The sequence below is a fragment of the Aethina tumida genome, chromosome 2 (assembly GCF_024364675.1).
Source record: "Aethina tumida isolate Nest 87 chromosome 2, icAetTumi1.1, whole genome shotgun sequence".
NCBI classification, from domain to species: domain Eukaryota; kingdom Metazoa; phylum Arthropoda; class Insecta; order Coleoptera; family Nitidulidae; genus Aethina; species Aethina tumida.
The window spans coordinates 8,518,546-8,540,319 of NC_065436.1; the positions used below are offsets into that span (position 1 = coordinate 8,518,546).

Here is a 21,774-nt window from a genome sequence, read left to right on the forward strand (position 1 = left end):
ACACAATGCCGGCTCACAATTGCAAAATAATGAAAGAGTTTCTGGTTAAAAGGGGTGTTGTTGTGTTGGAACATCTGTCATATTCCCCAGATTTAGCACCAGCAGACTTCTGGCTATACCGTAAAATAAATTCCTCCCAAACAATGACTTCCAACTTTGTACTTACACCTGGAATTTTATTGGAGATTCCGCATAAAAATGTGGGTGCTTCATATCACCCTTCTACAATTGTTTAAATATTAAACTCAACTAAATTATTATTATAGATTAAATTATTATTATATTGCCTTCCTGCTTCGTTTGAGTAGTCACCATTAGATGGGATAGGTATTAATTGGAAGTGTTGAAATTTGTTTGGATTAATTATTGGGGGTTTATTGACAAGAAATAATTATGATTGAATGTAAAGGTTAAGGCTTTCGTGACCATTGTTTCCATATCTATATTTGTTTTTTGAAATTATTTCCTGATATTTCTCTAGCACAAGTAGCTAGCGTCTTCAGAGGTCTGATTTGGTTCGTATCTCTTTGACATCTGAAATGACAACTTGGACAACTGTGGTACTAGAAATCTCGTCCTGTTCATTGGTCGTTCTTATCTGCTTACCGATTCTGGTGTTTTTGAGCACTGGTGTCCATATTTTATCAGTCTTCAATGCTTCTTCTTTCCAATTCTATATAACATATATATAACATTACATATATATATATATATATATATATATATATATATATATATGGATCTTTATTATTGGTATGGGATCTCATTGTTCTTGTTCTTCAGCGAGGCGGATAGAAGACTGTGTTGAATTTTCCTTGTTTGTATAAAAACAGTATGGATGTTATGAATTTATTTTTTGGACTTAACATATTAAATTTCATATGTGTTTTAATTCTTATCTTATCAACAAAACCACAAATTCAGTTTAGCTATCGGTTTAAATGATTGATGAGGACTTATTAGCAAATTATTATATAGTACTATAATGTGTTACTATGTAGTCTCAATTTACGATGAAGAGTCGCAGATAAAAAAATAGAATCTATATGTTTATTCTGTTGGGTTCATTTTGTAAGAATTTTTAATGTAAAAATAAATGCTTACTAAATTTACAATAATAATTAATATTATATATATATATATATATATATATATATATATATATATATATATATATATATATATATTATAATAATGCTTATGAAATCACTGTTTTTCTTCAACAGTATTTTTCCACAGCAAAAAACAGATAAGAAGCAAATTCGTACAATTTTGTTGTTCCACTTTGAGCAATGCCAAAAAACGACGACATCAACAATGTGTTGGGCCCAGGATTACACATTAATTTTCATATGTGGCTTTATTTTTATCTTATCAACAAAAACCACAATTTCATAGTTTGACTATTTTTGTAATTGTCATCTGTTAAAAATCAAATTGATTGAAGATTTTTTAAATAAAAATAAATTCTTAGTTCATTATTTTTTAAATTTATAATATTAATTAATATTTTATATGTGTAGATTATAATTTAAAAAGTGTGGAACTGTAATAAGCAATTGGCTGAATGTCTGTTGAGTATGACTTTCTTACCCCATTTCACTCATCTTCTGCAGTGTCCGTTGTGCAACGTGTGGGCAAATTTTCATGGAGAAGAATTGGCCCCAATCTGTTGACCGGTGCCGATCACATACGCAGCAATTTCTGAAGCATTTCGACAATCTATGCAGTGCAGTACTTTATCCCTGTAATTGGTTTATCAGAAATCAGGAAGCTGTAATGAATAACGGCAGCGGCGAACCACCAAACAGTAACCATACTCTTCTTTTGGTGTTATTGGAGAGAATTTACGGGCTTACGTGCACTCCAGTCATTGTACTGATCGTCGCCGAATGTCCTATAGTATCCATTTTTCATCACATATCATTTTGAATAAGAGGGCTTTGGTCTTGTGAGTATTTCTTAGTTCCCAGTCCAAAATGCATTCATAGGAACATTGTCTACCATTGTTCAAATTTTATTGTTGCACAAGTTTTCATATACAGTTTAATTCTTGTCTTATCAACGAGACGACAAATTCTAATTTTTTACTGTGGTTTATTTGTATTTTTAGTTATCCACTTAACTGAAGAAGATTTATTAACAAAAATATTATGTAGGTATGTAATTTGTTAATATATAAGAATTAGTTTTTGATGAAGAGTCACAGATAAAAAAATACGATCAATACCTTGATTCTGTTGGGTTGGTTCACTTTGTGAGAATTTTTAATGTAACCATAAATGAGAAACTCAATATATTATAAATTTATAATAACTCCTTTCTTTTTTTACATATCATTAATATTTTATGTATCGTATGTACATTATTATTTACCAAAAAAGTTTCCAAAGGATTTCGCAATATTTCTTCCCACATCGGTTGCTTTTCCGCCAATGCTGTTACCAAAGTTTTTCGTTCCTGCCTCTATATCATGTCCTATATGCTTGGTTTTTTCTACTACAAAGTCTTTAGCTCCTGTCGCAAGTTTACCAGTTTTTTTAAAGACGGCCTGGCTAGTTCCTTGTACTCTTCTTAAAACAGTACCTCCTAAACTAGCTGCATCATCTTTTACTGCATTCGTCCTTATGAAAGCCTCTTTTTTAATTTGTTTCAGAACTCGAGGAATGACTGTGATTTTGTCTTTAAACTTTATTATGACTAAATAAATAGTAAACATTACACAATTATCATTTAAAATTTATACGAAACTTACCTTTATCTATTTCGCTTTAAGGGACATGAAATGTAACTTGGAGAATGCGTATTTCCCCATACAAACCTTCACCTTTTAAAAGATGACCAAAATCAATGGTTACATCTGCAGCAACATTTCCTATTGTAAATTCTAATGTTTTTGTATCAAAATCTATATCTACAGCCTTTAAAGGTAGACTCTGTAATCGAAGATATATTGTGATTGAACAGCAGCTTTCAACAACACAGTTATGTTTATATGTTTTTGATAAATGCATCTAAAAAATTAAACTCACCTTTGCGTAAGCATGTCCTAAGAATATTAAAAACAATGGTAGTACAGCCGACTTAACCATTTTTTTAGAAAATCTAAAATAAAAATACTTATATGCAACATTAAATGAAATATTATTTACTTACATTCAGGATGGTTTTAATAGGACAAGTGAGAATCGACTGAAATTGAACAAGTATTTATACTGACAAATGATTCATATATAATATGGTTGGAGTATACAGATAAAGATTTAATCTAAACTTTTAAACCGTAGTTAATAATAAAGCGGTTGTTCTTCCTTTGATTGTCCATTGACGTGTTTAATATTTTGTTTATCAAATGGGCAATAATAAACATTTTGCAAAAAAAATAGAAATTTAAAGTTTAATTTTTCAATTAATTATGGTAATTGATCTAAAAAATGTCAATGTTAGATAATCTAAATTAATGTATGTAGCAAAACAATTGTTAATTGTTAATTGTATTGTAATTTGAAACAAATTATCCTGCTAATATTAATAATATAATTTTTTAATCGTCTATAAGACAACTCTTTACCAAATTGTATGAAATTTACAACCAAACTTATATTGAATCACTCAGTATTATTGTTTTTCTATAAAAAATTGTTAATAAAAAACATTGTTTTTTGATAAAAATTTATATGTTTTGTATGTGGTAAAATTTGTTCCTTCAATATCAATATCACTGTTCCCATGTATAGTAGTAGTGACGTTAACTTTCTTATTTTCGCAATTTTTATTCAAAATGCCTTATGTGAGGTTATTAGAAGTTCAGTGGGGAAATATTATAGCTCTGTCAGAACAAGGCATGTCACAGAGAATAGTTTCGAAAACCTATTCAAAGTTTCTGAAATTTGGAAACTCTAAAAAATAGGTCTATGAGAAGTCATAGACGAGTTACTACAGAAAGTCAGGACCGTTTTTTAGCTCAAGTAGCAACAAAAAATGTTCGAAATAGTTAGGAAAAGACTCGGGAATTATTTAGAGGAAGACAGTTACGGATTCCACAAATATCAACGCAAGTTGAGTTGAGTTGGCCGCTTAAGTTGGTGAAAACTGGACAATTGAAGATTGGCAAAATAGAATTGGTCTACAGTCAGTTGATCGGTGGATCCGTGTTTTAAGAGGCAAGATATGCTTCGTGCTGCCTGATCGGTCTCCAGATATAAAGTAGGAAGTGTAATGTCTTAGGGTGGCATTATGAACGGTGAAATGACTATTTTTATTCCCATTAGACTATTACTAACTGGTCAAAGGTTATGAATTTAGTGCTACAACCGGTAGTAAGCCTCTGAAGAGATGTTTTCGAGGATTTTTTCCTATTTATGCAGGATAATACTCCTCCACATACCAGTATATTTGCCAAAAATTCTTTGGAAATGGAAGGGGTGACCGAATTAGAGTGGTCCTCTTGTTCCCCGGGTCCTAATCCCATTGAACAGCTTTAGAAGACACTAATAATTTAATAGAAAGCATGCTTCGACGAATTCGTGCTTGCATTGCTGTTAGGGGTGACAACTCCGATTATTAGATTAACAAAAACCTTTTATTTTTTCTGAAAATCTAATTTACCACAAATAATTATTTTCAGATTTTTGCTCCATATAAAATTTGTTTTAATGTTTTTATCTACAGTTTTGTAGTAAAATTGGTTTGGATAAATAGCTTTTTATTTTAAAAATACTTTTTAACGTCGTTTCTCGGAATTACAAGGTAATATAAGTTTGGTTGTATATACATTAAAAGGATATAATTAATTATTTAGATAGCAGCAAAAGTCTATAGAAATTGTCCCATTAATCACTTAATATCTGTGACCGAATTTGATGGCCATACCATGTTATCATGATTTATTAATTAATACTAGTTAACTTTTACTTAGTAACTAATAGAGTCATGAAGTACAATAACTACACTCCAGGAAGGAAGAGAAGAGAATCCCACAAAAGCTCAATGTATTTTTCTTGAATCTGTTGAGAGCAGACTATCTAACACTTCGAACATGCATCTGAAAGTTTTAACTGCATCTGCTTTATTCAAATCATAATTACAAACCAACGATTAATACTAAGCATATGAATGGATTATATTAATTCATATGCACATGTCCAAATTCCACAAAATTTGATGATGTAAGGACAAATGTTAATGATAATTTCTTTAAATCAAATGATCTTAACACACTATAGGCGGCAAAATAGTCCTAACTAAGTTTGGACCATATGTAAACCAATAGAGTAAAATTATCTCACCCCGTTTTTGAAGTAAGTACATTCAAAAAGGTAAAAATTACCCGGTCCACTAAGAATCAACAGTTCTCGAGACGGGTATTTTTACCCGACCCGCTTATAGTGTGTTAAGCTTATATTGTCAAATTACACCAAAAAAGAGAATGGTTACTGTTTGGTGGTTCGCTACTAATGTTATTCAGCTTACTGAATCTTGGTGAAGCAATTACAGGGATAAAGTACTGCACTCCAGATTGTCGAAATGCCCCAAAAATTGCCGGGTATGTGTCCGGCACCGGTCAATAGATTGGGGCCAATTCTTCTCTATGACAATTTACCCACACATCGCACAACGGACGCTGCAGAAGATGAGTGAAATGGGGTAAGAAAGTCTCAACAGCCATACTCACCAGACCTTCAGCCAATTGCTTATTATGGTTTCACACATTTTAAATAGTAATCTACATATGTAAAATATTAATTATTATTATAAATTTAAAAAATATTGAAGTAAGAGTTTATTTTTACATTAAGAAATCTTACAAAGTGAACCTAATGATACTGCGACAAACCAAACATACAGGACATGATATGTTATAGTGGCAGGAACGAAAAACTTTGGTAACAGCATTACCGGAAAAGTAACCGATGGAAAACTAACTAAACTAAATATTATTATTATTTTAAATATTAAACTTTGGTCAAGAGCCGAGTTAATTAAAGCCAAGGTTAATAAAATGTAATATGGGCTCAGGGAGAACAAATATAAATATATAAAAATGTTACTGATAAATTTTTTAAAATTAAATTCAATTAGCATTATATGCATTAAAAATATTTGGAATTGGTACCTATGTTTGTACTTTCCGATAGGAAATAAAAATATTATATTATAATGTTTCAATAATAGGATTGCAATGAAACAAAATTAGATCAATAAAAATTTAACGCATTTAAGGGATTTACCAATATAAATTTATTTAACTTTAACCTTAGCCAGGTGCACACTTGGTATCCACTAAACCCATGTATTGTAACGCGTGTTTTAATATATAATCAAAATCTTTGATTTATTATATATTTATTAGATCTTTCAATAATTGTACTTTTTCAAGACAAAAATATCAAATCAAGGTACAAAAAAAATAACGATATACACATCAGTAATTCAAAAATTGATTAATTATTATTGACACTAAATCGACAAAATGCACCAGAAATTACAATCTTCTTCAAAACAATACTCACCCCCGCGTCTCACAACTGACATTCCAAAAGTTGAAAAAGTCTCTATAGTTGAGATCGGGAATTGTTTTAATCCGACTAAAATGTTTGAAAACATCCTTTCTGCTTTTCTTTATTCCTTTGATTGCTGTGTATATATCTAAATAATTAGACATGGAGTTCAAAAGACTCATACACTTTTCGTAACATTTTAGCCGTACTCAAAGAATTCTCGGTCTCAACTATAGGGACAATACGACTCGGATCTATGACCAATGAGCACAATCCATTCATCAACTAAGACAAGTGAGCAGCACAAGATACACATACAACATAACAAATACACAATCACACTTCAATCCAAACCCAACTTCCATTTTGAAGAATTATTTAACATGGACCAATACGATGAATTCGGGGGATGTAACCTTCAATACGATTACGAGACATAACAATGTCCACTAAGGAATTCAAAGAATAAAACAATTTTCAAGTATTTCAACAGTCTCAATGCCATAATTGAATTAATTGAATTACATAAATACGTAAAATAGAATTCATATATATATATATATATATATATATATATATATATATATATATATATATATATATACATATATATATCAATTTCCCAAAATCATGAATAATACTCTTAAAGTCAATAATAATATTACATTAAAGATTTGATGAATATGCCAATCTAATTAGGAGCGTATCTCTTGACCTTCTACACTATTATCCTATCTAACTACTGATTATTATTTCTATTTTTTTAATATTTCCGTTTTTCTTTTAATATTCCCTGAATCTGATTATTTATATTTTGGGTTATACTCCTGGTAATGATCTTCCACACTAAAAAAATAAGTACTTCCCTGATTAGGTAACCAAATGTTTTGGGGAGGTCAATATCCAGAAAAACCACATTCGCAAGACTTGTAGTGGTGGATTTAGTGAGCAGATTCTTTTGACACACTACTTAAATAAACTTGAATTTATTTTGATGATCATTTTAATTTCCCATAAACTTTGTGGGTATAACTTAAGGATCTTATAAATTTTGATGACTTGGTGATGTTGATATTATACTCTTAAGACCGGTACAAAAATTTTTATTTAAATACAAAACCTAATGAATAAATGAACAAACAATAAACACAATAAATTTCCTAGTTCTTTGTGTGATGATAACGTAAGAGGTAAATGAAGACATTGTAATTCAACTTATTTCAGCTTACATAAATTAAGAAGGATGTCACGTCATACATTACCACCACGTATTTGTAATGTAGTGGAATCTATTGGAAATCAATTTAAAAATATTACATAAAGGTCATAAAATGAAAAAAATAAGAATAAATGGTGTATAACCTCCACCAAAAGTTTATAAAATGACTGAACTGAACTGTGTTTCAGACACTATCAACTTTTGTGAATATTGTAAGGACAGTGCAATCATTTAAAAACTATCACCGCTATTCTCTTCTTTTTCTTTAGTTAAGGGGTTTTTTATCCCCTTACTATTTTGTCTGGCTTTAACAACAATTTTCTCTAGTATTTCAATTTCTTTCTTCACCTCATTCTCTTCTTTAATGATGTTCTCTTTAGACTTGTTTAGCTCCTTTAATTCGAGCGATAATTTTGTTATTTCATTTTGTTTCTTCTTACACATTTGCTTAATTTTTTCATTATTAGATTGCATTTCTTCACATTGTTTACGCTCCATCTCGTACGAATCAGTACAGTTTTTGGCTAAGGCTTCCAATTTCGCCAGTAAGTCACTTTTAAATATATCATTAGTGGGATTATAATTGGAAAGGTTGGCATTCAACTTTTTTATCTCAGTTTTGTGATCAGAATTAATTAGCTCAGGCATTTGGGACAATAAATTACTCATTTCTTTTATGTTAGAATCAATATATTTCTTCGTTTTAAAATTCACCTTAGAAATTTCACTGATTAGACATTGTTTTTTTATTATATCTTCTTTACTTTTTTTGACTTTCGACAGTAATAAATCATGTTCCTAAAAGTATTGCATTAGAGTTTCAGAAAATTAAAATTTCTTTATAAACTTACTATTTGTAATTGGGACAAGTTCGATTCATTCGATAAATTCATTTGTTTTAAAACGTTGAGTTTCATAAGCAATTCCGATTTCAAAGATTCATGTTTTTTAAAATACTTTCTGTATTTATGTAACTTATCGTTTAGGCTTTTTGCTTTTGAAATGTTGTACGATGTTTTACCTTTAGTTTGTATTACTTCATTTATTTTTTGTTGAGTTTGTTTAATTGTGATTCTTACGTCTCGTCTAGAAAGTGAGATGACTGAAGCCCTTTCTTGTTCAGCAGCAATCCTAAAAATAAAATGTTTGTATTAAGAAAATTAACAGGAACTAAAACTTATATTACTTACTTATTTTCAATATGCTCTAATTCAAAATTTTCTTCATATTTGCGAATGCTGCTTTTAAGTTCTTTAATTTTAGCTTCATACTGTAAATTTGACAGCCGGAGTTCCTCATTAGAATCTCTCAATGCCTGATACTTTTTAATTGCATTGTCGTATTCTTTCTTTGTTAGCAGTTTCCCCCCAGATAATTTAATCAATTCTTGTAAGTCAACTAATTTGGATGCGTAACACTTATGATCCTCATCAATGTCAGCAACTACTAGTTTTTCTTTAATTTTTCTTGTCGCCAAAGCCGTTTCATATATATCTTCTAATTCCTTCTTTAGAGTTTTGTAAAATTCTAGAGCAGCAGCATTTTTGTGGGCTTCTTCGAATCTAGTTTTGGTTTCCGTGCTTAATTTCAAGTAACTTTTATCAATCATGTCAGTAACCATGCGATGGAATTCCAAATGGGAGTTATTATAAGCTTGCATCAATTTATTGATAGGTGTAAGCTCTTCTTTTTTATCCACCTCATCAGCCTTTGAAACTTTTGCTTTTTCTCTAATCTCACTTACATTATTTATAGAAGCGGACTGTAATAAAATAAGATTAAGTTTTTATTTCACCATTGGAAGTCTCGGTGCCTGTTTTAAAAATTTAAATTAAATAGTGTGGCTTGTGCAGTGTGTTTCAATTTGAACGAAAAGGGACTGAGCCATCTATCCGTAAGTGTATCCATGTGATGGAAGATAACTGTAATAAATGTGTAAGACAGTTTGATCAATTAAATTTCTGTTCTTTTGTCGTCTGAGTAGCTTAATAGGAAGGATTGTGACAATATTTAATTTGTTATTGATTTGTAGAAATAGAAGGAAGATAGTTTATAATTTTTCGGTGAACAGACCAGGAGGCGAGAAAGAGTAGGTCGACAATTTACTGAACCTTATTAAGGTATATTTTATTAAGCATTTAATGTAATTGATGAACAACTTGTATTTGAAAACATATTTGATTTGGATAAGTTACAAGTAAATTTAGACTAGGACAATTAGACAAGTCTGCTATAGCTGAACATGTACTGTTAGATGGAAATCATAAGATGATATTCCAAGGTACACTACAGAATGATTAGTGAAGCAATTAAAATCCATAAAAACAGAAACATCTTCAATAGAAAAGAAGAAGCACTGAAACCTGATAAAATATGGACAGCAGTGCTCAAAAACACCATCATGAAATTTCTCAAAAATTAGTTGTCTAAGTTGTCATTTGATTGTCAATGACATGTCAAAGAGGCACGAAACAAATCAGATCTTTGAAGATGCTAGCCACTCGTGCTAGCGAAATGTCAGGAAATAATTCAAACGTTTACAAACGTACACCTATTCACCATGTATAAATGTATAAATACCCCAACATAATTTAATAAGATGTAAAAAAGAACTTATGTGTTCTTGATGAAAATTGAAATTGAAACTGCTTATCGTGATGTGAATCGTTAATCATAGTTTGTTCATTGAAAAATTACTTTTTAATTATTGAATAATAATATGGATCACGATGGAGTCTGAAACTCCATGGCAAAATTCCCCCTTCTCCATATATCAAAATTTGAGGTTAACGAATCGGATTTCGGTAATCGACATTGTAATAATAATTATTATAAATTGAATTTAACTTACCAAAGAGTGTATAACTGGAGAAATCTTTTGTTTAATTGCTTCCAGATTTTTGTTACCTTCGTTTTCGCTAGCCATGTTTTTTTCTGATCGTATTCAAGACAAATGACAGAATGACTAGATTGGCTTGTGACGATTTTCATTTGTTTAAATCCTTGGTAACATAAAGAGCGTCTAAAGCTCCGACATAGGAAATTGATTTAATTTTTTCAGGATCTTTTCAAATGTTAATGTGTTAATAAATATATTAATATATTATTGAATGTTTAAAAATTGTTGCATATTTGAAAATAATTGAATTTATGGAATTTAAATGAAGTTTTTAAAATATATGGTGTATAAAACCAAACATAAGTTGGTACCACTGCTTAATGTTGAGGTGTGGAATACTGAAATTGTTCCCTTTTTAAACAAAAATGGAACACTAAAATGAAATGAAATCTAGATTTTGAAGAAGAGACTGTGTTAACTGCTTACAATTTTTTTTATTTTCAAAATTTAATAAATTAAAAACAGAAAAATCCCAAAACATACGAATAACATTATACTGTTGATAACAATTACATTTTATATTTGTTAATTGTATTATTTTGTAATAATAATCAAATCACTGGTAACTAAAAAACAACAAAAATAATTATTACAAGTTAAATAAAGGGCAAGTGGCGTATATGAAGAGATCGTACTTCTGATCCTCATACAAGTCTCAAATTATGATATTTTTCAAAATGCTGTTTCTTCTGTCACAGTAAAGTTGATTTTTATTATTTGTGCCTTTGTTACGACAGTATTATCTAATATAATTGGTCAACCTGAAAAAGATATAAACATACAAGGTGTTTCTAAAGTCAAAATTTGGGTACAACTCGTACTCGTACTCGTTCAGTAATGAAGAAAATCCAAATTATTTTTTATAAAGTTTTTTCTAGAGTAATTACAGCTCCTCAAAAATAATTTTCAAAAATTGTTTTTTTCTCATATTTCGATAACCTTGGTATGTTTTATTCTAAATTATACACCTAGAATTCAATGTAAACTCTTGGGAATTATTTTTTTCTCCCCATTTTCTACACCACTGAATATTTTTTTAAAACTAGTGATTTTAGAAGGAAAAAAGGTATTCTTCATTAGTTTTGATTACCACAATCATTTTTATGACATTCCTATTTTAATTTTTTAAAAAGTTAAAATATTTCTTATATAATAAAAAATCAAGGAAGTATAATAAAGTATATTTTTTCAAATTTAGCTGCCTCTACCAACCTCTGCAATTTAATACCTTAGTTCACAATCAATTAATTACTTTTTTTGCCAACGAAATTGCAACTTTAAGATTTGTGCTCTATCGTTCTCATTACATCAGCCTTTTCTCATTATTAGTATGTTTAGGAACTAGAGGATCGTTGTGTCAGTTCCTAGATTATTTTTGAAATGTACGATTTGGTGAAGATTGTACAAAAAATAGTTTTAGACAGGACGTTGATTTTTTAAGGATTCAGAATCTGTTTTTATTAAAATTCTTTCAGAAGAAAGTTGGTATTCAAAGAATTTTGAATAGTACAAGAAAAATATTTAACAAGTGGAACATGTATTATATTTATCTAAATCACCAATTACTTAAATTTTACTAAAAATATTTTGTAAATAGATTAACAGTATAAGTTTTTTTATTGTATGAATAATATGTAATTATATGTGTTTTAAAATAAAGTTATGGAAATAACATGGAAAAAATTTTATTTGTTCTTTAGAATTTTAATACTCGGGAACAAATAAAATTAAAATAATGAAGTATAAATATTTTTATAAAAAATTTAATGATCTCCAAAAAAGGCTTTTTATGAGTTTTCATTTAGTCGATTGATTTAAAAGTTATTCGACCTCAAAGTTAATTCTTTTATAATTATCAATCATTATCAAGTATATTTATACAATAAACACTTGTGTTTTAAAATGTGTTAAATATATCTCATAAGATTTTTTATTTAAAATTAATTTATATAATTATATGAGATTAAATTCGTATTTAAATTATTTCTTACTTTTTTGTTCATTATTCAACCATGGAAGTATTCTAAAACCTGTAGTCTGTGTTAATGTGATGAATATGAAGAAATTCTTTAAATTATTATTACTATATCTAAAACTTGTTTGTTTATTTAATAACAACTTTAACATCTTAGAGACAAACTAGTTTAAAGGTGCAGTACATGAATATTTTTATACTTTTAATTTGTTCAAATCATGAAAAATACATTTAGATACGCACAAAATTTATCTATTGTATATTTAGAGTACATTCCAATGTTAAGACCTTACATTTTGCCCCTTATAGCATTCGATGAATTAAATTTGAAAATAAGATACACACCGCATATCCACACTTGGATCTAAAAACAAAAAGTACACACGTGGCAGTCGAGAATGAACCGCACTAAAGTAAAGTAAGTAATATATTATTTCAGAAAACATCACACTTTTGTAGCTGTAATAAGTACAAAGTTATTTCATAAATAGAGTATTTTAGTAAATCTAAACTTGTTTCAGAATTAAACAAGAAATATTGAAGAAACCCTCTTAATAAATATGATATTTCAGGGACGTGGTCGGACCAAATATCAAAATGGCTACGTTAAAGATTGACTATGGTGTAATAAAATTAGAAGCCTTATCGTTTAATTGAGAAAAACAAATTTAGGTGAGTATTATTTTATTAGGAATTATTTAATATTTATTTATTTTTTTAAATTTCAGTTGGTAATCAACCTTAACCCAACAACCATTTACCGTTCACCAATGATCAGTCACCCTATGCTGTGGACAGGAATATACATGAGCAACGAGTTCAGATTGTTTCTGGAAACCCCTGAACTCCTCATTTACAATGTGGACTCTTCCAGCAGAAATTGTAGGCAAATATCTACATTTGTCGCTCCTTTGAATGTCAATATATGGAATCAAATTGACCATGTCAAAAATAGAAATAAGAAAGATGCTTATTTAAATCAATTTCTATATTTATAGAAGTTCATTTAAGTACAGATTCAAATTGAAATTGAAAAATTTGAAGGTACCCTCTTAGTAAATACAAAACTTCAAGAAATTGGTTTCAAACAACAAAATTGCCACGTTGACGACTGACGCCATGACTGAATTTAATTTTTTGTGAAATTTAGTAGACTTGAGATATCTCAATTAGAGGGAGAGTCTACTAGGTAGTCTGCATCTTTCGTTCACTGTGGTAAAAAGAGAAGAAGTTGATATGGTAAATTATAGAATTAAACAAATTTCAGTGAGTATGATGTTACTTCTTTTGGAAATAGTCAATATTTATTTATTTTTTATTTACACTTTCAGTTGGTAATTTTATTTAATATCCCTACACCTAAGTCACATCAAATAACGAAATTTCGGGGATCAACAATACAACGAATGATTATATGCCATTGCAACTTCTTCTATTTTTACCATAGTGTAAGAAAAATTCACACTATTTAATAGATTTATGCTCAAATTTAGATACCTCAAGCCTAGTAAATTGTCTAAAAAATTCAATTCAATTTTTGTATCATTCGTAAACGTTGTTGTTGGACAAATCAAAGTCTTGAAGATTTCTATTTACAAAAGGAGCTACATCCAAATTATTTTTATTTATATTAATTTCTATACTTATAGAAATTCATTTAAGTACCAATAATTTGAATGTGGATCCTTCCTCACAAAATGGATATGAAAATGTGTTGGAATTAATTTTGTTTAACAACAAAGTTAGGAACTTTAACTGAATATACATTATAAACTATTTTAATTTATGTATATATAAATCAACATGTTAATTGTTAATTGAGCGTCAATGAATATAGTGTCGATGAGTATTTTCTACATATTTTTATTTGTTCCCCTATAATGTGAGCAAAAAACTACAAACAGAAACACTCACACTTGTGTGATGGAATATAGGTAACCACATCATGTCATATGATTATATATATATATATATATATATATATATATATATATATATATATATATATATATATATAAATATATATATATATATATATATATATATATATATATCATTTTTGAATTTGTCTTTAACACGTCAGATAAGCAAATAAGCACACAATCTACTTTTATTATTTTCTAAATTGAATTTAGTATATTTTTTACAAAATAAAGTATTCGACGTGAACATTAAATAATTTGGTAAAATAAAAATAAATCTTATTTTTAAGAAGATTTTGATCGACTTAAATTTATCTTAGTATTATTACACCTTTATAGGTGTCAAACATAATTTACCATACATTACAATTATTACCCTCGACGTGTGAAGCTTCGTTATTATAAAAAACTAAATGTTATTATCAATATTTATATTTTATTAGACAAATCCTACTAGGAAGCAAGAATAACAGTTATACAAGAAAACACACGCGACTGTTAATATTAAATTAGTATATAATAGTGGTTAACTAACATGGCGGCACAAACCGCTTCCATCCGAAGCAACCAACACCAGAAGGACATAAATTTTAGTCCTTCTTCATCTTTGCTTTCCTTTGGACCTTCTGGTCATTGTCGACTCTTCAGCACACTTCTTCACCAAATGACATACTTCTTTGCGGTCCAAGGGTGATAACCTTTGAGATCATGGTTGCATTGTCACAGAACCACGTTAATTATACTACTTATAATATAAATTCATATTTATGAGTAAGTGTAATGACATATTGGTCGGAGAACCGCAAAATCAGCGGGAGTAAAATCCGCTTTTCTGTTATATTTCTGTAATTTAAATATAATTAAATTTATGTGAAAAGATACGAGGAGGGTCTGCATCAATATTCTATATTTTATATATCCATTCTAGTAGATTTCATTGGAATATTTAAAATTTTATCCATTCCAACCTATGTTCAATTTCATTATATTATGCGTATCGTAGCAGAACTCCTCCATACCAACATCATTCCCACTTAATTTCTCTCCCTGGAGAGATAACTCTCGTATTCCATGACGCTTCTTAAAACTGTACAGCAAACCGGAGAGAGTGAAGAAGTTTCTTTCAATCTTCATTTGTTTGTGGAAATTGTGGGCTTGCCTAACACACATAGGCCCTGATACGGCTGAATTATTTTCTTTAGAAACCATTTGGTAACGCATCATCAACTTCTTGAAAGGTGTTCATCTTTTTTTTCAAACAATTTTTCACAATTTCTATTATATGCTCTATAGTTATAGAGAGATTGTTACCTCGTTTCTTAAATAAAGAATAATATTTATCTATCGAGAAAAGAAATAAATGGTTTTACAAATGAGAACAAAGTAACAAAACTTCAACACCTTATTAAACTTAAGGGTAAAAATTAGTCGTTTTAAATGGATCGAAATTTGAAAATCCGAATCTAAGAAAATAATACTAAATGATTTAAAGGAGGGGGAAAGCCCTATTCAAACAATTGTTCATTTACAATATACATTATAACACACCACCTAATTAACAAATTACGTTGCTGCACGAAACGTGGAAGGCGCTATTAGTGATCCGTTCAGCCTAATTCTTGATAATGTTCAACTTTCAAGAACTACTGGAATATAACGACCTTTTGAGAAAACATTGCAGCCCGAACAGTTTCCTCAACACAGTGGCCGAATTTACCAACTTATTTTGTGTCTAGATATGAATGAATATACTTGTTTAAGGGGCCTTGTAATGTTCAATTCTAAAATAAATTCATCGACAAAATTGGTAAATAGTAACAAAGTTGATTCGTTACGAGAAGAATGAATGAAATTTATATAAAAATATTTTAACGTAATCTATACGTTACTTGATTTTTCACATATCTGATTTCCTTTCGAACCCTTTTGAAGTACCAGGGTGTGGTCGGTCAGTGGATTCGAATTTTAAATGGTTGGACGTGTTTTTATGTAGAAAGATTTAATAAATTGGCTCTACTTAAAAAATTGTAACTCTGTTCTTTTTATTTATGTCTTTCAATATTAATAAACTTAAATTAATGAATAGATTGAAAATATTTGTAAGTACAATGGTTTTTCCTTAAATGTTAACATTTTGAATTGCATTAACGGTGTTAAAAACGTAAAATTTAGAGTAGCGTCACATAATAGGAAAAAATGTAGATCAATTTGGCGACAATGTTGTCTTGTCTTTTTAACAAACAATCCTATTGGTTGGAACAGAATCGCTGTTGGGGAGATTTCAGTATTTCAGTACCATCCCACTTTCAGTGCTTTCACCAGATTTTATTCGAAACTTTCCGTTCGTTTACGTACAGTAATTACTTCTGATTGTTTTATACTTTTCTTCTGAGTGTTTTGTTATTTGCGTAAGTCTTACTGTTTTTACTTTATCCGTTAAAGTATCTTTTGTATCAATTTCTATAAATCATCAGTTTTTATAACTGTAATTTTAAATTAAAATTTTAACTTTTAGCCTTTTTGCCAGATTTCGATTATTATTCAAATAAATTTTATTCATTAATTTTATACTTTTTTCTTTTTCCTTGTTTTTTCCTTGTTATTTTTGTTTGTTAATAGAGACAGTTTATTTCCGTTAATTTGAGTTTTAATTACTATAATTTAAAAAACATAAACAGTAAGGCAAATAAGTATATTCTAATTATCCGGGTTCGGTACGCGAACGTGAGTTGTTAAGAGTGTGTGCTACTTCATACAGCTTCCAGTTATACGTTTGAAATCATCAAAACTAAGTAGCTGTGACATTTGAGGTACAACGGAATCAAAAGTTAGTGACACTAGAATTAGAACTTATATAGAAACGTATAGTCAGATAAGAAGAAGTCGAAGAATATTAAATAAAATCACTCCCTTTAACCTGATGTAACGAGTCTTTCAAAAAGACTTCAGGTACTGTAGTTTATCAACTGATAGTTAAATTGCCATCGTACCCATACAGAGCGCACTATATTATTGCTATGCATTGAAGAATACAGACAGAAGGAGAATTCCAGAGAGGAGAGCAATGCAAAGTTAAATGGCCAATTACATCATTGCTGACCGTACATGTAAAAAAAGATCATCAAATACAAGAATACTGAATTAAATAGGATTTTATTCTAAATTGAACATACGATAAATATTGGATATTTATTAGTGATATAATTAGGAACACTACAATTATGACTATAATAAAAATGAAATGATTTTATATAAATATATTAACGAAATATAGGACGAATCATTTATAAGATACTTATAATTACTACCGCCAAACTATTATTATGACAATTCATGAAAGACGTATCATTAATTAAATGCAGATTTATATGTTATTGATTATGTTATATTTAAAATGTTAAAATTGTACTATTGTGTTATGAGTTTTAGTATATTAGAGTACTTGTACAGTAAGTAGTTTATAAAAATAAATTTTTATAGACAAATTAAACTTTATATCTTATTAATAATATATTATTATATTATATTAGAATAAAATTCAGTTAAATACGCATAGAAATGTAGACAAATATATTCAGGGAATATTTTGTAAAATATTATTGTTATGGTCGTGGTAAATTCGAATGTACTATGGATAAAAACTTCCTGACTGAAAAGAAATATAAAAGGATAAAAGGACATTATTTTTGCTAGACTTAGAGTTTAACCTCATAAACCACACTTATCCAGAAGAATGACAAATCTAAATGGTATCCCGTCAAATGCAGAAACGTTATTTGGACCCCTTCATTATTGTCTAAGAAGGGATGACAAAATGTGTCGGTTTTATTGTGAAAAATTCAAGCATTTTTTTTTGTGAAAACCATGGCAAACAAAAAAAGTCAATTACTATAACATGTTATACATGTATATTTTATTTTATTAAAATATTATTTTGGATAAAATTTATATGGTTATTTTGTATTTGTTTATGTAAAGTAAGACTTTCCCGTATAAAATAAAATAAAAATCATGGAGTACCCTGGTAATACTCGTTCAGTGAAACCTTGGAAATACAAGGGTTAAATATTAGGATCTTTATGTCTCTAAAAAAGTTAAGACTACTACAACTAATAAGTGAACAGAAATAATCATGGCAACTTATGCAGTAATCGGGTTCCCTCATAAAATTTCCATAAATATATAAATTTGAAGCTTATGATGATCAATAAGTTGAATTATCTATAGAATCGTAAAAATGGCAATTTAGAATATTTTCTGTAGATACCCAATTTATAGTGATACAAGTAAACTACGGCAACGCTTCTGTTTAACCACATGAAAAGATGGGACGTTAAATATATGAAGTCCTACATTATGAATAAAATACCTTCAACTTTAGCTAATGCTAGGTAAAATAAGTATTGTTCGGGACAAACACAAAATAATGCGAAAAAGAAGTTAAAGAAGAAAATTAGTGTAATTCACTAATAGTACATTTTTTTATATACAGTATGAAAAGAGTTTGATCCATCTAAATCCTGAAAGAGACGTCATGTACAAAAGAGACAGTAAACTCCCCCTAAGGAACAGACTTCTACTGTCTCTGTCATGCATGAGGTCCCTCTCTAAATTCAAATGGGTCACACGCTTTTCCTACTGTATGTATTCTTGCAGTCACTGGTTGTTCCTAGTATTTCTTCAATTAAAACAATGTATTAAAAGACTTCACCTTAATCATCTTGTGACAATGGCCCATTAATATCTGGAGCAGCTTGTTGTGATAACTAAAATAGAAAAATTATAAACACGTGTATAATGAAATTATCACAAATATACAGTATTTTCAGAAAGTAGAGCTAGAGTATACTTTAAAAATATATAAATTGTTAACGCCCTGTATATGCAAATTTAATATAATTTATACCAATTGTAACACACTATATACCAATATATCGGTGAATATTTCTGATAGCTACAAATTAAAAAAAAAAGTAAAGTAACGTTTTACTAAATGTCACTAATCTCTACAAAATCCACATTAATTTTTAATTTTACAGTATACATCAAAGTAAATAATATAAGTTAATATAATGCCCCGTGGAAAGAAATTACTGTATTGTATGTAGAAGGAAAAAATAAAACTGGAAGAACCAATAGGTTTCAGGATAAACAAATTTTATCCTACTCCAAAAAAGATCTTTTCCAGAGTTCCAGCAAAATAAAAGGTCTACTTAAGAAACAACTTGGAATTGATGTTTCTTCAAGAACCGTAAGAGATAGATTACTACAAGGGGGTCTTCATGCGGGAAGGTCAGCCAAAAAACAGCTACTATCAGAGAACAGAAGAGCCAGAGTTGAGTTTACCAGGTCTATTTTACACTGGACTTAAAATGATTGAAATCGAGAAATCTGGAGTGATGAGATTAAGTTCAATCTGGTTAACAGTAATGGGATTTTATATTTAAGGAAACCATTCATGAAGAGTATAACCAAAAGATTACCATACTCACTGTTAAACACGGCGATAGGTCGGTAAAGGGATGGGACTGCTTTGGAATGCGTCCTCTCCTTTGAATAGAGGATTTCACAGATCGTTTTATGTATAAAGAAATATGGAGGAACAACATAGTGCCCTAGTCAGATAACTAGAACTTTATTTTCAAGAAGATAATGACCGACACTTTAGAATATTTGAAGCAGTGGCTTTTAAGGGAAAAATTAATATTATGAACCTGCCATGTCAATTTCCCGATCTAAACTCCATTGAAAACTTATGAGAGATAGTGAACAACAAAATAAGACACAATGAGTATTGTAATCAGCAATATTTATTCAGGGTTCTGCAAGTGGCCTGACAAAATGGTCCATTTGTTGCTTTCCATGAAAAAAGGTGTTTGGAAGTTATTCATAATAATAAAAATTTTACAATATAAAATTTTAAATAACATAAATTGCTCTACTCTTTGTCAGTATAAAACAAATAAACATCAGTAAAATTAAACTTTTTTTATTGTTTAACTATGTAATTGTTAAATTTATAAAGGGAAATTAATTTTCAATACACATTTTTTTTAACATTATAACCAGGACAAAAATATTATTTTAATTCTAAAAAAGTTGCTCTAATTCCTGCCAATACTGTATATTAGTTGAGTCATCTTTCTTTTAGATATGGTTATTTAACTGAAAATATTTTAATTAGAATAACATTTGTACAACACAAAGTACTTGTCAATGTTCTTGATAGATATAAATTTATTTTTGTTACAATTATAAATAAAATAACTTACGAGACAATATTTATCTAATAGGTGAGATTATTGCAAGCCTTCGATAAAAAATTAAGAATTATATGAAAAGAATAAGTTCCGTATAGTCTACTACTGTATATAATTTCTTAAATTCTATCTAAGTAATATGTTTGAATTGTTTCTTCTGACATGCTTGAAAAGTATTTTAATTGTTTCTTTTTAACGTATAAATATAAATATTTTTAAATAGAATTCAATGTCCAGCAAAGTATTAAAAATACATTCATTCTACCTCATTTAAGTTAGAAAATTTTGCTCAAACAACTATAATTAATAGACGTTTATTATTGCAATTGTTTTTACATTCCAGGGTAATTGTAAATATGTTTTCAAAATTTCCAGAATGTATTTGAATTTTATCTATTCAAATTTTATGTAAATAGTTTAATGTTTAGTTGTTCCATAAATTTACTTGTTTTCAATAATTTCTTTAAACATCCGTATTTATGTTTCTATACTTAAAAAGTATTTTGGATTAAACTCAAAATAACTATTCTAATGTTCTTTAGTTTCACTTCGACTGAAATAAAAAATAATGTTTAATATAATCAAATTAATAAAGGAAAATGCAATTTCACAAATTGTATTTTCGTTTAATAAGTATTTTTTTTTTCAAATAACTGTAACTGACATAAACGTTTAAATAGGAATTTCCAGTTTAAAACCTACATTTTACTTCATTATAAATATTTTAAATTCTACCAATAGTTAAAAATATTTATTAATAAATTTGTGATAATATTAATAATTAATTGAAAAACAAAAACTTATTTACTAAAAATAAAAAAAGAAATTCATTTTCATATTTTATATATGTGAATAAAAAGTTATTTTCAATATTTTCACAATATTATTGGAAATAATTTATCAATAATCAAAATGTTCAAAACATTAGTGAATGGGTTCATAAATTTAACCATAATAACATTTGACAAAAAGTACTGACTCATAGTATTAGTTTTGGTG

The 21,774-nt window shown here is 28.6% G+C and overlaps 1 protein-coding gene and 1 long non-coding RNA gene across 2 annotated transcripts; one reads left to right on the forward strand and one right to left on the reverse strand.

Annotated features, from left to right (window-relative positions):
• Window positions 1-7,587: 7,587 nt before the first annotated feature.
• LOC126264444 (uncharacterized) lies at window positions 7,588-10,724 on the reverse strand. The gene is made up of 4 exons (XM_049962417.1): window positions 10,571-10,724; window positions 8,910-9,481; window positions 8,571-8,850; window positions 7,588-8,517 (listed from the first exon to the last, which is right to left on the reverse strand). The coding sequence occupies exons 1-4, from the start codon at window positions 10,643-10,645 to the stop codon at window positions 7,951-7,953; spliced, it is 1,494 nt and encodes a 497-aa protein (XP_049818374.1). The 5' UTR covers window positions 10,646-10,724; the 3' UTR covers window positions 7,588-7,950.
• Window positions 10,725-13,110: 2,386 nt separating this feature from the next.
• LOC126264450 (uncharacterized) lies at window positions 13,111-13,655 on the forward strand. The gene is made up of 2 exons (XR_007547158.1): window positions 13,111-13,265; window positions 13,322-13,655. It is a non-coding gene; the product is annotated as an uncharacterized LOC126264450 (long non-coding RNA).
• Window positions 13,656-21,774: the final 8,119 nt, after the last annotated feature.